Below are 15,617 nucleotides of genomic sequence, written 5' to 3'. Positions count from 1 at the left end.
TGCAAACAAAAATAATAAGAAAAACAAACAAAAACAAACAAACCAAAAATTTAACAAAATAAAAACAAACAAACAAAACAACACAGCAGGGCTGCTACTGCAATATGAGGCTTCTAACATGAACAGCCAGAAAGGACGCAGAGTACAGCCTTCCAAACTTCCACATTAAGGATGATCTCCAGGTCTGAAAGGGAATGAGTTCAGACTATCTGTGACTTAAATCAGGTAGAGCCAGTGCTGGGAATTATCTAAGGCTTGAGTTTTGGTGGAAAAAAAAAAAAGGAGTGAACACGACCATCTGCACTGGTTCACAAGAGCGTTTTCTAACATTTAAAACGGCATCAAACTTTCAGTGCAGCATTCTTCATTCAGCAGAATTAACACGTTAAAAGGATAGGGAAAAAAAAAAAAAAAGGACGGGTTTTGTTGTGTGTTTCTTATGTTTCTCAACTACTCGAGCACAGCGATAAATACAAATAAGAAATGTTTAGGCCGATGAGAAATTTATTTTCCCCCGCGTCCCCGGCTTGGCACCCCGAAGCCCCGCGGGACAGGAGCCTGTCCCAGCCACACGCCGGCTCCCGTGCCCGCTGCCCCACGGGAATTTCGCTGCACAGAGGGAAGACCCGCACCGGACCCAGCCCGGGGGAGGAACCGACGGCACGAAGGGCCCGGGGCCGCCCCGCAGACACCGCTCGGAGCCGGCGGGGCCGGAGCCGCCCCCGCTCCCGGCCCGGCCAGGGAAGCGACCCCTCCCCGGGGCCCCCGCGGCCCGGCCGCACTCACAGCGTGTGCCCGCAGACGTTCACCATGAGCTTGAGCGAGGGGTTGCGGTACTTGGTGGTCTTGCAGCGCGGGCAGCCCAGGTCGTCCATGGCCGCCCCCGCCCCGCTCCCTCCGCCCGCCGCGCCTTCCGCCTTCCGGTGCGCCCGGCAAAGGGTCCCGCCGCCGCCCGGCGCCACCCCGCGCGTTCCGCGGCCCCGCCGGGCCGAGCGGGTGCGAGCGGGGCTGGAGCTGGGGCTGTGCCGGCCGCAGTGGGGGAGAAGGGGGCACTCGCCCGCGAGTAACCGACAAGGAATCGCTGAGTCGGTTGGGTTGTAAGAGACCTCCGGTATCCTCGAGTCCAACCTGTGCCCCAACATCACCGTGTCAAGCCGGACCGTGGCACTGAGTAATGCCACGTCCAGTCTCTCCTCAAACACCTCCAGGGACAGCGGCTCCACCGCCTCCCTGGGCAGCCCGTTTCGATGTCTATAATCGCCCTTTTTGTGAAAAAAGTCCTCCTGGTGTCCAACCTAAGTCTCCCCTGGCACAGCCTAATGATTCGTATCATCTTCTCATCCCGTCACTTGTTACCTGGGACAAGAGACCTACTCCTAGATGTGTACAATCTCCTTTCAGGTAGTTGTGGAGAGCGATAAGGTCACCCTTGAGCCTACTCTTCTCCGGGATAAGCGCCCCCCTAAGCAGCTCCTCATCACACTTGCGCTCCAGCCCCTTCCCCAGCTGCACCGAACACGCTCCAGCACCTCAACGACTTTATTGAAGCGAGGGGGCCCAGAAGCGGACACAGCGGGGTCCCCTCAGCCCCACCGTCTCGCAACCGAGGTGCCTCACCCCGGGGCAACCCCAGCACCGGGGTGGGGGAAGAATCTAAGGCCTGCCCCGTCCAGGGCGAGCCGCAGGTGCCGGACCCGCCGCCCGCCCGTGGGGGCTCCAGGTGGAGCCGTGAGGGGGGAGCGGCGCGGGGCGCGCGCCCGCTTGATTGACGGTTGCCCTGGAGACGGGCGTGGCCCCGCCCCCCCGGGCGCAGAGCGGCCCAATGGGCGGGCGCTGCCCGGGCAGCGGTGGGCGGGGCCACATAGTCTTGCGGCGGGTGCGGGAGCCGCGGCGGGGGGAGCGGCGGGAGCGCGGCCGGGACACAGCGCCGGTCCCGGATGGTCACTGCGGGGCCGCGGGGAAACCTGATCGGCTGCAGCGGGAGGAGGAGAGACAGATAGGGAAAGGGGGGAGAGGAGGAGAGAAGGGGACGCCGCGGGGGGAGGGAGGGAGAAGGAAGAGGGGGAAACAAAAAAAAAAAAAAGAAACGAAAAAGGAGGAAAAAAATAAAAGGAAAACTAAACCGAAACATGTCTTCTGCCTCCCCCGCCACGGACGACATCGTGATCGCGGTAGAGATCAAGGAGGAAAATGTGATGGAAATGCTCTCGGAAGCCCCCGAGGCGCCCGCGCCGCCGCCCCCTCCCGCCGCTGCCCCGTTCCCCATGGAGCATGCAGGCTCCGCCAGCGAGGAGGGAGCCGCGGAACAGGTACTGCTCCACACCGAACTCCTGGCCAGGAACCACCACGCTGCCTCCTCTCCCTCCTCTTCATCTTCCTCCTCCTCCTCCTCCTCCTCCTCCTCCTCCTCGCAGACCCCCCTGGCTTTCTCCCCGGACCACGTCGCCTGCGTGTGCGAGGCGCTGCAGCAAGGTGGGAACCTGGACCGCCTGGCCAGGTTCCTGTGGTCTTTGCCCCCGAGCGATCTGCTACGTGGCAACGAGAGCCTGATGAAAGCCCGGGCGCTGGTGGCTTTTCACCAGGGCATCTACGCCGAGCTCTACAGCATCCTGGAGAGCCACAACTTCGACTCCTCCAACCACCCGCTGCTGCAGGAGCTCTGGTACAAGGCTCGCTACACCGAGGCGGAGCGAGCTCGGGGCAGACCTTTGGGGGCGGTGGACAAGTATAGGCTCCGGAGGAAATACCCCCTGCCCAGGACCATCTGGGACGGCGAGGAGACGGTGTACTGCTTCAAGGAGAAGTCCCGCAACGCGCTCAAGGAGCTCTACAAGCAGAACCGGTACCCCTCGCCCGCCGAGAAGCGCAACCTGGCCAAGATCACCGGGCTGTCCCTCACCCAGGTCAGCAACTGGTTCAAGAACCGCAGGCAGCGGGACCGCAACCCTTCCGAGACCCAGTCCAAAAGGTGAGGGAAAACTTTTTCCTCCCCGCCCCCCTCTCCCGCCTGCCTTTCCCTCTCCCGGCTCTTTCTTCCCTTGCAAACATGGCGCTTACCTTCGGTGCGCCTCGTCCTCCCCTCCTTCCTCCTCCCCGCTCCCTCGCTCCCAACACACCCACCCGGCCCGGCCGTGCGAGGCGGCACGGGGAAAACTTCCCGGACCCGCCGCCCCGCGCTCCCGGGGCAGCTCCCGGGACGGGGGAGCCGCCGGGCGGGCTCCCGGGAGAACACGGGACGGGGGGTGTTTGTGTGTGTGTCCCCCCCCTCCGACTCCTTGTTTTTATTCAATTGTCGCGCCTGACAGAGTTAATCATTGACGGCCGGAGGACGCGCGGGGTCCCGGCGCTCCTTCTGTTTTGAAACCTGACTCGGGAGCGGGCCGGGCTCGGGTTTCAGCGAGGGAGCGGGGCCGGTTCCCGGGGCTCCCGGGCGGGAGAGCCGCCTCGGCCCGGCCCCGCTCCGCCCGCGGCTCGGGCTCGGCTCCCCCCGCCCCGCCGCGGGGGCGCGGGCAGGTGGAGGTGACCTTCCCCCTTCTCCCCCCGCCTTCCCCCCGGGAAGGGACGGGAAAGGGGGGAGAAGGGGGGGAGGAAGGGAGCGGGGAGGGAAAGGAGGGAAAGCGGCCGGCGGAGGGGGCCCCAAGGCATTTCTCAACCAAGGGCGCGATTGTGCCGCCGCGGCCCCTCTCCGCGGGACACATCAAAGGGCGAAGGGGGAGGGAGCGGGGAGGGGGGGAGCGACCGAAAAATGCAGCCGAGGGCGGACCAGTCAGCGAAAAATCCCCGGCGCAGCCCCGGGCGGAGGCACAAAGGCCGCCCCCCACCCCTCCGTCCCTCCCCCGGGCGCCGGGCACGGCCGGAGGTGCCTCCGGGGGCAGCGCGGGCCGGGGTCCCCCCCTTTCCCCGGGCCGGGGGCGGCGGGCAGAGCCTTCCCGGCCTTCCCTCACCTCCCAGCGCTTTGCCAAATGGCCGCGGCCGACTCTCACACGTGTGGACACCCCGCGCCGGGCAGCCCCCTCCGGCCGCCGGGGTGGAGGAATTTATTTACAACTCCATAACCCAAGTCTGTAAAGTTTCTCCTCGGCGAGTGTTTGGCTTGATGTGTTCTTTTCCAAGAAACCTTCCCCCTCCTCCTCCCTCCTCCCCCCCCAGTTTGGCTTGAATATTCGTTTAAAGTGCCTGGTAAAGGCAAAACACAGAAAAATAAACGTTCGTGGAAACTCTCACAAACTGTATTAAAGCCTTGGTGCAGAGATCCAGGCACGCCATGGTAATGCAATGTCATTTCTCCATCTTTTCCCATAGCGAGTCAGATGGGAACCCTAGCACAGAAGATGAATCCAGTAAGGGGCAGGAGGATTTATCTCCCCATCCACTGTCCAGCTCATCTGATGGCGTTACCAGTCTCAGCCTCCCCAGCCACATGGAGCCCGTCTACATGCAGCAGCTTGGAAACACTAAAATAGCCTTGAGCTCATCTGGTGTCTTGCTGAATGGAAACCTCGTGCCTGCCAGTACCTCTCCGGTCTTCCTCAATGGTAGCTCTTTTCTTCAGGGACCCAATGGTGTCATACTCAATGGACTCAGTGTGGGCACTTCGCAGACAGTTACCTTAAATTCGCCCAAAACCGCGTCAAGTGTTGTGAGCAACGGGGTGTCCATTACTGACATAATATCGTCATCATCAGAAGATGTTAAAGACTTCAAACTCCTTCAGGCTTCTGTCCCCAACGCCACAGCAGCCACATTCAGCCCTAGCAACATCCCAGTCTCTTTCCCGGGATTGATACCGAGCTCAGAGGTGAAAAGGGAAGGCGTAGAAACTGCTGCTTCCCAAGATGGAGGCTCTGTCGTTACTTTTACTGCTCCTGTCCAAATAAACCAGTATGGCATTGTCCAGATCCCCAATTCAGGAACAAATGGCCAGCTGCTGAACGGAAGCATTGGTTTTTCTTCTCTGCAGCTGCCTCCTGTTTCTGTGGCAGCTTCACAAGGTAAAAGTTTTGTCTCTTGCAGTAAGAGGTATGAGGAAAGAGTTGGAATCAGGCATACTTGGCATTTTAGAAGCTGTGGTCCTTTTCCTCCAAGGTACCAGGGTTGTATCTCTGCCATGGCCACACACAGAACATCAAATAATACCTTTTGTTTCCCTTTATAGTGGGTTATGCTCGTGGGCAGACCATTAGATGAGGTTGAGCTCTGCTAAGACCAGGGAAGGAGGTCTGGAGATTTACACTGCTTTCATCTCATGCTGTTCACAGAAGTCTGTGATACCAGTCTTCACAAATATCCGTAAATTTTACATGTTTCAGTAACACAAAATATTCCCTATTTGCCACTGAATTCTTCCAATGAGAAGGTTCATAAAAATGAAAATTGTGGCAGCTGGAAATTGTTACCGCTGTTGCTCTTGTGGTGGTTGTTTTGGTTTTTTTGGTTTTTTTAACCAAAGCATGTCATAAAAATACATATTAAATTACTGTAGACACAACAAGATCGAGCAGTTACACTTGTACATTCTCTGTTCTATAATTAAGAAAGATGAAACTTGAGGGAAGCAACAGAAGTAAGCAATAGCTCGTAGATGTAAAATGTGAGGGTATTCGGATAAAACTGCCCTCAGTCCAAGGGAAATATATCATCACAGGTTCACGTGCCAAGTGTGCAGGCTCCTCCCCGAGTTTGCTTTAGAGTTTGTCTTAACATACCGTAGACTGAAGATTGCAGCCAGGCAGGAAGAATCCCAGGGAGCATAAACCTAGTTCTGGATCCTTGTTTTGAAGCGGGTCAGTTAAAAAGCACAACTGAACATCTTTGTTACTCATTAGACACTTTATGTTTGGCTATGAAAATTATTAAATTGGAGTGAACCTCTTTAGTTTCAGGAGCTGTGAATCCTGTAAGGAAAATCAAATTGTGCTCCTGTGCTTCTTTGAATTAAATGTGTATGGGGAGCGAATTATTCTTGCTGGAGCACGGGGAGGAACACTGGAGTTGTACAAACACATTTTAAATGGGTGCACAATTATAAGCTCCAAAAATGTGGCACTCACAGGCACTGGAAGTTATTGGTACGTAGTTGACCGAAGATTAAAGAGAGAAGACATTTAGTCTGAATGCCACCTGTAATTACAAAAGCCACTTAATCCACATGCTCCAAGGCATAAACTGACAGCCAGCAGGGGTGAGAAGGAAAGTTCTGTCCCTTAAGTAGTGTGGTAGTGTTGTGCTTGAAAGCCCTCAAATTCATAATAAGCTCCTCTCTGACCATTTTCCCCATTGTTAAAAATGCTGCTTCCCACTGGAGAGTGGTCCACCATGTGTCTGGTGCAGAGAAAAGTTTTGGTTTTCTTATCATGACATGGATGGATAGCTGGCTGCCTCTTCCAAGTGAAGCGTGCTGCAGGCTATTTTAAGTAAGCCACAGTAAATAATACTAACAGGTAGCTTCAGATTGCCTCACTTTATCCTTCTGGTTCACACATATGCATAACATCTTCCAAAAAATCGTTGATGATAAACTGAAATTGATAGGGAGCTAAAATATTCCCCATGTGAAAAATTCATCTCTGCTGCACTTCTGAAAACTTCAGAAGTAGCCACCTATAATTAAACAGCTTTTGAGAGAGAGAGGTGTTTGGAGTGGGACCCAGTCCCAAGAGCCAGTATTTCTTATTTTAGGAGGTATCATAATGACAACTTACATGCCATGTCCAGTAAAAACAACTTCAGGTCATCTCTGGCCACCTCTCCTGGCTTTGGCTCACTGCAACATCACGCGAGCTGTGCTGTGGCTTTCAGCAAGGGGAGGCAGTGCTGGGTGACTTTACACGGTGTGGTGGATGTGGCAGGGTTAGGATTTTAGAAATATGTGATAAAGCAAGGTGAAAGGCAATAGATCCGAGTGCTTGACAGACTACCTCATTAAAGTGATAGAAATTACCGGTTTTTCATGTTTTCTCTGCAGGTTGACTCGGGCAGGTTCTGCCCAGCAGGAGTGGATTTCATGTGACGTGTCTCCAGTTCCCACACACAAGCTGTAGTCTGTCACTGAACTATCTTTAATAGCTTTTCGTGCTTCTATTCTTAGATAGAAATGGAGTGGTGGCAAGTAGTGAAGGCCAAAGCACGTTCATTTTAGTCACATGGCTGGGGACTGTTTGCCCCTTAACGAGAGTCTGAAAGATACCTCATATACCAGAACCTTTTTTTTGTTTTTCTTTCTAGAAGCTATTTCTGTTAACAGCTTTTATTTCTTTATACCAATCTCTTTTTCACCTGTTATAAAAGAATTGCTGTTCAGTGTTGTGTGAAATATTAGCATAGATGTGTACTGCAAACAAAAAAGACCAGAAGTTCTTACAGAAATGTCTGCCAGCTGTAATCTCTGTTTTCCATTCTTTTGCTTCCCTTTTCCCTAGGTAATGTGTCAGTAAATCCCAGCACATCTGATGGAGGAACTTTTACAACTGACTCTTCAACAGTGCAGCAAGGAAAGGTTTTCTTCAGCCCCCTCGCTCCGAGTGCAGTGGTTTATACAGTTCCCAATTCAGGCCAGGCAGTAGGCTCTGTCAAGCAAGAAGGACTGGAAAGAAGCCTGGTGTTTTCTCAGTTGATGCCAGTCAGTCAGAACACACAACTAAACGTAAACATGTCTGCTGAAAATATATCCAGCGGAGGACTCCAGTCCCTGGCCTCCTCGTTAGTGAATGTAACGCCCTCCCATAATTTTTCCCTCACGCCACCAACTCTTTTAAATGCTGCAGAACTGAACTCTGGTATCTCGGAGAGCCAGTCCATGTCATCACCCGTGACCAGTACCTCTACAGTGATATCTATCAGCAACACTAACTATGCAACCCTTCAGAACTGTTCCCTCATTACCAGTCAAGATCTGTTGTCCATTTCCACAGCACAGCCGGTGCTTGGAGAAATAGTTTCTACGAGCGGAGACCGTGTCAGCCACCCCTCTGCACAAGTACATCAGGATTTTGGCAGGGAGCACAGGTTAGTCCTGCAAGCCGTACCTGATGTCAAAGAGAATTTCTTACCTAATTCTGAGAGCAAGTCAACTGGCAATTTAATGATGCTGGATTCCAAATCCAAGTATGTTATGAGTAACATGGTTGACACGGTTTGTGAAGAACTGGAAACGGACAAAAAAGAACTTGCCAAACTGCAGACGGTTCAGATAGATGAAGATATGCAAGACTTGTAACTTCTTTTTTTTTTCCCCTTGCTTTCTGTTTTAATAGATAAGTCTCCTCTTGAGGCCCTAACAAGCACCCAGTGGGGTGTTTGAGTTTGTTGGTTTTTGGTTTTTTTTTGGTTTGGTGGTTTTGTTTGGTTTTTTTTTTTTTTCATTTAAAGAAACCAGAAGAACATTTAAATGGTCTGAATTGATGTACAGAGGAATTTCCAGCAATGGAATTAGGTTGCCACACTTGGTTTGCATGCAGTATTCTCTTTTAAGCAGATTAAAGGAGAAAGGAGATGCCAGGGCAAGTACTGAGTGAATGGGTACAGGTTTGGCTACCAGATACTACTCTGAAAATTTAACTAGACTCTCCATAGTACAACATACTCTGAACAGTAAGTATACACTCCTAACTTCAGATAGAAAACTCTCGCTCCAAAACCGTAGGAACAATGCAGTCACTTTTGCTGTTTACTTCCAGTCCGTGGGCATTGAGAAATTTTCAAGGAACTCGAGACGATACCTCTCCGGCTACTTTTATGTTGTTTGAGGTTAAGAAACGAAACAAGATCACGAATAATACTGTTACTGGTGTGTTTGCTTTTTTTCCAGCAGACTTGCGCTCAAACCAAAAATCTCGCATCAATCATGTACAGGTTTCTAAATGCTACGGCGAGCATTTTGTTCAGTGCACCAGAAAAAAGCATCATTTGAAACTCTAATTATGCAACTCAGAAGCTTTCTCTCCAGTATGAATGTAAATATTGTTTCAGTTCTTATAAAGGAGACTTTTTTTTTTTTTTTTTAATTAGTACAATGGATTTTATTTATGGTTTATGTTCCCTTTCACTTTAGACACAATGCATTGAAAAGGAAAACGTTTTCTGGCAGTTTAATTTATTTTTATTGTTTGAGCAGGAAGTAAGCGTAGTTATTTCTGACAAGGTTTTACTTTTTTGTAGTTTTTTTCAAGCAATAGACTGTAAAAGTAAAATGTTAATCACACTGAAACTAGAAAATGAATTCCCGGTCTCACAAACCCAGGAGGTCGCTGTCTCTACCCCCTCTCTGTCTTTGTGTTCAGGGGCTTTTTGTTTGTTTTGTTAGTAATTTGCGAATTAGTTGAACCTTTTTGTGTATTTTTTACAGAATTCCACGTGCCTTTCTTCCTAGTGGCCTTATCTTTGTTACTAAAGCACAGTGGCAGGAGGAATATAAACACTGATTTGCAAATATCCGTCCTCAGGGCCAAATCCTGATGCCTTACTTCTGCAAGTAGACCCTCTGACTTGGGTACTTGCACGAGTAAGAAGAGAAATTTTAAGTCTTTTGGGCGTCGTGGGTGACATTTACTGGCAGTGCAGAGAGCCAAAGGTGGATCCTTCCTCAGCAGGGCAGGAGGAGTCTGGAGAGGGATCATGGGCAGAGCTGTTGTGCCGAGAGAAAGGTCTTGTCTCCAGCCTCGGGTGGATGAGCAGGAAGGGTTGGATGGGCAGACCAGGGAGGGGAACCTCATGTTTACACGGGCCCATTGTCCAAATAGCCCGTGTGGGAGGACTTCAGCTGCTGGTTGAGCAAGAAGGTCTCCATCCGGGAGTGCTCTTGTGTGTGTATTTATGTATCTTTCCAGGATGAGCAGCCTGAGGGCTGATGGTGGGAACTGCAGCTCTGAAGGGCTCCTGGCAGCAGCCATGGTCCCTGCCTGGCTGGGGATGGGTCACCACACCTTTCTCCCCAAGGACAGCAGAAGCAGGTGGGCTCTGGGCAGGTGGAACAGATCTTACCTTTCCTCCAGAGGAGGTTTTTTTTTGTAGCAATGGAAAAGCACATCCTTAAGCTTTAAAACAACAAGAAGAATGCAGATGTACAAAAAATGACATGCTGTTAGTCCTTGCGGTCTTGTTTTGTTATTTTTTATTCTAATGTGAATATATACAGTAACTAAAGCATGTGTTCATCCTCATCAGGGGCCTGGTCTGAAGCCTTTGGAAGACAAGGGGAAATGTTTTCATAAGCTTCTGTGGGCTCCGAATCAGGCTCAGGACAAAACAAGATCACTTGTAAAGGACAAAAAAAAATGGAAAGGAGGGATGATTGAGGTAGCACATCCCAGTCTGTTTGTCTTGGCTGTAACTGGTTTTGTGGAAAACCTTTGAGGAATGACGGCTCTTCCGTGCACCGTGCGCGTGGCATCGGTGCTCTCGCTGCAGTTTTGCACTATATTGAACACAGCGTGTTTTCCAAGGTTTTCTGTGGAACCTGGAAGCTGAGCCCTGTTGGTGATCACTGGAGTCCGTGCTGCAAGCCAGAGTCTCTAGGGCTGCAGGGAAAAGGGCAGGGAAAGGGAAGAGCAAGTGTGCAAGGGGTGCACTTTGCAGCTGCGCGGACTCGCTGGTTCTCTGCAGGCAGGAGCAGCCCATTAGCAGTTGGCTGTCCCCACGTGCTCCCAAACAAACAGGGTGCTTGAGGCAAGTGCTTTAAAGCAGAGATTATCACGAGCAGAACGTGGAGCTGTATGTTCCCCTGGCACAACTTTCCCCGACATTCAGGGGAGCTCCACGTGAGCAGGGAATCGGATAGGCCGGAGTTCTCCTCTCCGCTCTGCTTGTTTATCTGCTTGCTGGGCCCCAGCATGAGCAATCTGCTTCCCACCTCTTCTTCACCCATAAAACCAAGGTGGTGATGACAGTAATAGTAGCTGCATATGCTTTGCATGAAATTGTTCAGCCATTTGGAAAATTAGAAATACCCTGTATCGTCGTCATTTTAATGGAGAATGTGTACTTGGCTCTGAAGGAGTTCATTGAGGCTTAATGTTTGGTTTGTGAAGCTCAGACTATATTTGGAGGCAAGCTAGGGAATATTTCAGAGCACCTGTTGGTGAGATCAGGTCTTATAACTGAAAAGACTGTGGGACTGTGGTGTTACACCAGTACCTGTTACTTTTATTTTTTCCTCCTTTGCATTCGTTGTGTTACTGAGACTCTGAATTCCATGGCTTTGCAGCACAGTTGACATGAAAACTGTGTATGTTGTTACAGTGGCACATATCTTGGAGTGTCTGGTACTTGTCTGATAGGAGACTTCCCACTCTTCAGTGGGAGTGGAGGATGTACATAAAAGCAGTGGTTTGGGACAAAGTAAGATTAATCTATTCTAGTCTTCCAGATACCAAGTAACTTATTATTATCTTTTTCTTTTTCCCATTGAAAATAAGTGTCATTCCCTTCAGATAGCGTAGTTATAACCTCATGTTTTTCTGCAGGTACATATGCACAATATAAAGACTCATTGCACGGTACAATGTTTTTAAAATAGAAATTTAAATAAGTAGTTTTACTCCTTATCGAGGTTAAGTTTTTATTATGTGGCCCTCAAGCAAGCAGGGTAACTGCTCTAAATAGACAATATTCAAAGCCCCGAAAAGTGTCCAGGGACGGATCCTTGGCTGCTGTAAATAAGGCATTGCTCCACTGATTCCCAAACCCAGGATTTAACGTGGTGTTTAGGGGGTATGGATGCTGGTCTCCCACACATGTGAAGGCAGTGAGTGTCCAAGCCCCAGAGACAGCCCCTTATTATCACATTCTGTTGTTTAAATGGAAGGTATGTCTATCTGGCATACACGTTCCTTCTCCTCCCTCCCTCTCTCTCTCTGTTATGGATGAGAATAAAGGATCATTTCAACTTCACATATGTTTGTAACTTGTAAGTCCACTGGTAATCTTACAGGAAACATTGCCAAGTTCTACTACTTTTTTGGTCCCAGACTCAGCTTTGAAAAATACGCTTAAAGTTTAAGCAAATTCTTACAAAGCACGATGTTAAAAACCCTTCTGCTTTTTACTGCTTTTGATTAAAGCTGCCTCTGTTCCACCCAGAGTTTTGCAGAAGACCAGAAACTTGTTAAATTGAATGCTCTGTCTGGACTATTTGCAGCATTATTCCTGTGGTCTTACCTACAAGGACATTTCAGCAACGTAAATCACGGACATCTATTGGCCAGGTCCTCAGCTGGGCTAAACTAGCACATTTCCATTAATGTCCTTTCATGCCAGCTGGGAATATGGTCCATTCATTTCACTGGTGTTAGGTCAGGGACGGATTTGGCCCAGTAAATGGTGGCAGCGTGAACCAGAGCACAAGGCTGACACTTGGGTAGAACCAAACAGTCACAGTCTATCAAAGCATATACCTCTTCCCATTTACTGCTTTTCCCTACCTGTGGATTCAGGAAGACACATTCAGAAAGCAACTTTACCCAGAAGTAAGGCTGGAACTGTCTTTATTGTTATTACCATCAATCTGATGTTGATAACAATAACGGACAGGTTCTGACTTCAAATTCTAAAAAAATCACCTCAATAACTATTTTCACTTAAATTAAGCTGGGCAGAATTTGGCTCCTCCTAGCACAGGAGCTTTTCACACAGATTTTCAGTGCCTGTACACTTTCCTTAGCGAGAGCAGGTGAACAAGAGGGTGCATCTCTCCAGTTTCATATGAAATGTGTGTGCAGGACTCGGGGGGGGGGGTATGAATTGCCTAGTGCTTGTGGTCAAGAGGTATGTCAAATCGTCAAAAGAATAGTAGTTTTATAATTCTGGAAACAAAAATTGTGTTTCTTTGCAAGCAAGGATACCTGAAGTCTTCCTGTATCTCCTAGCAGTTATTACCTTGAAGGATATTTTTTACCTTAGTTATATGTTTCATATAATTTAAAACTTGCTTCTTAAATTTCTGAACTCAAGGAACGGGGAGGGGGGCGGGGGGGAGTGAATCTTCTGACTTTCAGGATTCACATTCAGAGGATGTTTGTTCTTTTGCTGCATGTACTGTTTGTCCAGAACACTAAGCAGTTACTTCTCCAGTATGGGTTTATTGTGCCTTACAACAAATACGGAACTTAAGCGGAATGTACGCGTTAGAGGAGGGAATAATCAAGGAGACTTTACTGCACTGTTAGGTGATGCTGCCCCAGAGTGTATCATCAAACATATCTGTGCTTAATTACCCAACCAAAGAGATCTAAAGTATGTATGTTTGTTGTACTGTAATAGGGGTTTGTGCCTGGACAATTAAGTGTTTTATTTGTATTCTGAGATGATGTGAACTTATTTTTCTAAACACTATACTGAATAAACTTTATATTTATACACATCTTGTGTAAATATTTCTGTTTGCCTGGCATGTGAGGGCTTTGAATTTTGAGTTAGAAAAGCAATCTAAAGTAGAAAGTTGGCTTTTAATGACTCATCATGAAGGTAATGGCAACTAGGAATGCCTGTGCTCGCCACAGATTTGATCTAAACCCTACTTAAGCTAGAATGAGACTTTCTGTTGACCTGAGGGAATTTTATCAGACCCTAGCTTTGCTTCTAAAATACTAAATTAAAACCCATAAACTCACATCTCATATTGAACCTAACTATTAAATCTGTGTCTCAAACCAAATTTATACCATAATTAGTTAGACACTAATAAAATATATTTCCACCTGCTAGTTAGGACTAGTCAGTATTTACTTTTGGCTGCCATGACATTGGCATGCATTCTATGTCAGGGCCTTTTATTTGGGTAGGTCAATTCCTATTTGCTAAATTTGGGATGGTTGAAATTTTTCTTTAAAATGTTTCCCATAGTGTCAGGCTTGGTTTTGGCAGCCTTTTGAGAACAGCTTGAAATGTTATGTTCCCTTGATATTGAAGGATTTAAACACATTACCATATTACTTTAGATCTGTGTTCCAAGTACCAGGATTGCCTAGTTAAGATTTTGGTGCCAAAATGAATGACAGTAAGTTCAAATAGACTAATCTGTGCAGGTGAAATAGTTTCCCTTGCTGAAGCTATAAATTCAGTAGAGGTAAATAACAGCCTGCACATGCCTCTTAAATTGTATTTAGGCCACAGGAAGCAAGGTGAGGTCTGAGAGTTTTTTTTTAATAGCTCCAGTTAAAAATGTAATACCCATAATGTTATTAGTCGCTAAGACATTACCTTTCCCTGCTGTGATTCACCATTCCTCCACCTCTCCCATTCATCACAGCCACGTCCCGCTCGCTCCACGCAGCTCCGGTGATGGTGTCAAGGCACAGGGAGTCACCTCCCAATCCCAGGAACGTCTCCCCTCTCTGCCTGAGGCTGATCTGACTCTCACTCTGCAGCTGCCAACGTAAATCCAGTTATCCAGGGGGAGCAGCCCTAAGGTAGAGAGAGCCAACTGCCTTGTTGCCCAGTTCCTGTTTCCTCCCCAGAAGCAGCGTGCTTGGCTCAGTCCTGTTCGTAGCACTTCCCTGTGCCATGCTTCGGTTTTGCCTGAGCAGTGGGTCTGTGGTAATACTTCCCTGCCCTGCAGGTACCAAGTTCCTAAGTGATCCCTGGGCAGCAGCTCTGTCCCAGCTTTGCCTGGAGCAGGAGCTGAGGGGCTAAAGCCATCCTCCAGCCTGGCTGGGAGCAGCTTCTCTCCTTTCTGCCTCGCTGAGGCAGCCGGGGGTTGGGGGAGCACCGCCAGGACCACCACTGCTGGCTTGGCTCCAGCTGGGGGGAATCCCCTCTGGGAAGGCTTTTCTGGCTCTGCAGCCCCCACGCTCTCGACCAGACGAAGTGCAGGGGTTGCAGAGCAAGAGAAGCGGAAAGTCTCAGCGTATGCAAATGTCAGAATTCTCCCTGAGCAGCCACCCATGCGGTATGCAGGATGAATCATGTCCTAACTGAGCGCATTCCTGCTACTTTGGAGGGCTTTGCAGATGTGTTCCAGGTCACCCTGGGCGAGAAAACCACACACAGCCACAGTTCCTTCTTCCCTGGCAGTCTGTGCAGAGGGGACAGCACCTTTGGAAGGGTGGGCAGCTGGATCCCTGAGCCCCCGCCTTTCACACGGAGGCTGGGGATGCTGGAGGGAGCATGGGGGGCTGCCAAGGCGGTAGCTGGGATAGAGCTGATGGTAGGGAGTCTCGGGAGATGGGAGGTTGCTCTTGATCTAGCAGGGAGACAAGCTGGGAAGGGAGACAATGTTGGAAGACAGCACTTATCATCCTCTATTTCTGGCTTGAACAGAAGGGAATTTTGCTGCTCCAAGAGGCAAAGTTTGGGTCAGTAAAACAGGATTTTAATACAAATACTCAAGGCTTGGAAAGCAGAGGTCTCCTCACAGGGCTGCATCCTCTCTTATGGTGATCTCTGGCTGCAGAAATCTCTAGGCTGAACTCTTAGTCCAGTATATGGATACAGATCGCATTTTTAATATAAAAATACATTTTAGAAGGAAAATGATTCCCAGAAATGGGAATTCATCTGCCAAACAACGTGCACATAACTGACTTTACGCTTAGAGGTGCCAGAAAGTTCAGGAATGAGACCAACAATAAAAAACCAACACACGTGTGAAAAACCTACTGCATTAAAGCCAGATTCAATAAAAA

The 15,617-nt window shown here is 49.2% G+C and overlaps 2 protein-coding genes across 3 annotated transcripts in view; one reads left to right on the top strand and one right to left on the bottom strand.

Moving 5' to 3' along the window:
• The window catches only part of MNAT1 (MNAT1 component of CDK activating kinase), a 118,238-nt gene extending 117,353 nt beyond the window's left edge, over window positions 1-885 (bottom strand). Inside the window, 1 exon segment of the mRNA XM_050336272.1 lies at window positions 787-885. Within this exon segment, the coding sequence (XP_050192229.1) occupies window positions 787-875 (89 nt within the window). The 5' untranslated portion in view covers window positions 876-885.
• A 1,181-nt stretch (window positions 886-2,066) lies between these two features.
• On the top strand, window positions 2,067-13,354 carry LOC126650903 (homeobox protein SIX4-like). 2 transcript variants are annotated; one of them, XM_050336251.1, is made up of 4 exons: window positions 2,067-2,309; window positions 2,415-2,968; window positions 4,303-4,991; window positions 7,419-13,354. In XM_050336251.1, the coding sequence occupies exons 1-4, from the start codon at window positions 2,130-2,132 to the stop codon at window positions 8,213-8,215; spliced, it is 2,220 nt and encodes a 739-aa protein (XP_050192208.1). In that variant the 5' UTR covers window positions 2,067-2,129; the 3' UTR covers window positions 8,216-13,354. The 2 variants fall into 2 exon arrangements, with proteins under 2 accessions (XP_050192208.1, XP_050192207.1); XM_050336250.1 differs by having other exon boundaries at window positions 2,067-2,968.
• The last annotated feature ends 2,263 nt before the right edge of the window (window positions 13,355-15,617 follow it).

The sequence above is a fragment of the Myiozetetes cayanensis genome, unplaced genomic scaffold, assembly GCF_022539395.1.
Source record: "Myiozetetes cayanensis isolate MyiCay16 unplaced genomic scaffold, myiCay2020 scf6-25, whole genome shotgun sequence".
Classification (NCBI taxonomy): Eukaryota; Metazoa; Chordata; class Aves; order Passeriformes; family Tyrannidae; genus Myiozetetes; species Myiozetetes cayanensis.
This window is presented reverse-complemented; position numbering and strand designations above follow the sequence as displayed.

Excerpts from the sequence above, each read along its gene's own strand:
- LOC126650903 (XM_050336250.1), top strand. The coding sequence starts at position 2,130 with ATGTCTTCTGCCTCCCCCGCCACGGACGACATCGTGATCGCGGTAGAG. Across the intron at positions 2,969-4,302 it reads TCCGAGACCCAGTCCAAAAG|CGAGTCAGATGGGAACCCTA; the intron begins GTGAGGGAAAAC and ends CTTTTCCCATAG. Across the intron at positions 4,992-7,418 it reads TTCTGTGGCAGCTTCACAAG|GTAATGTGTCAGTAAATCCC; the intron begins GTAAAAGTTTTG and ends CCTTTTCCCTAG.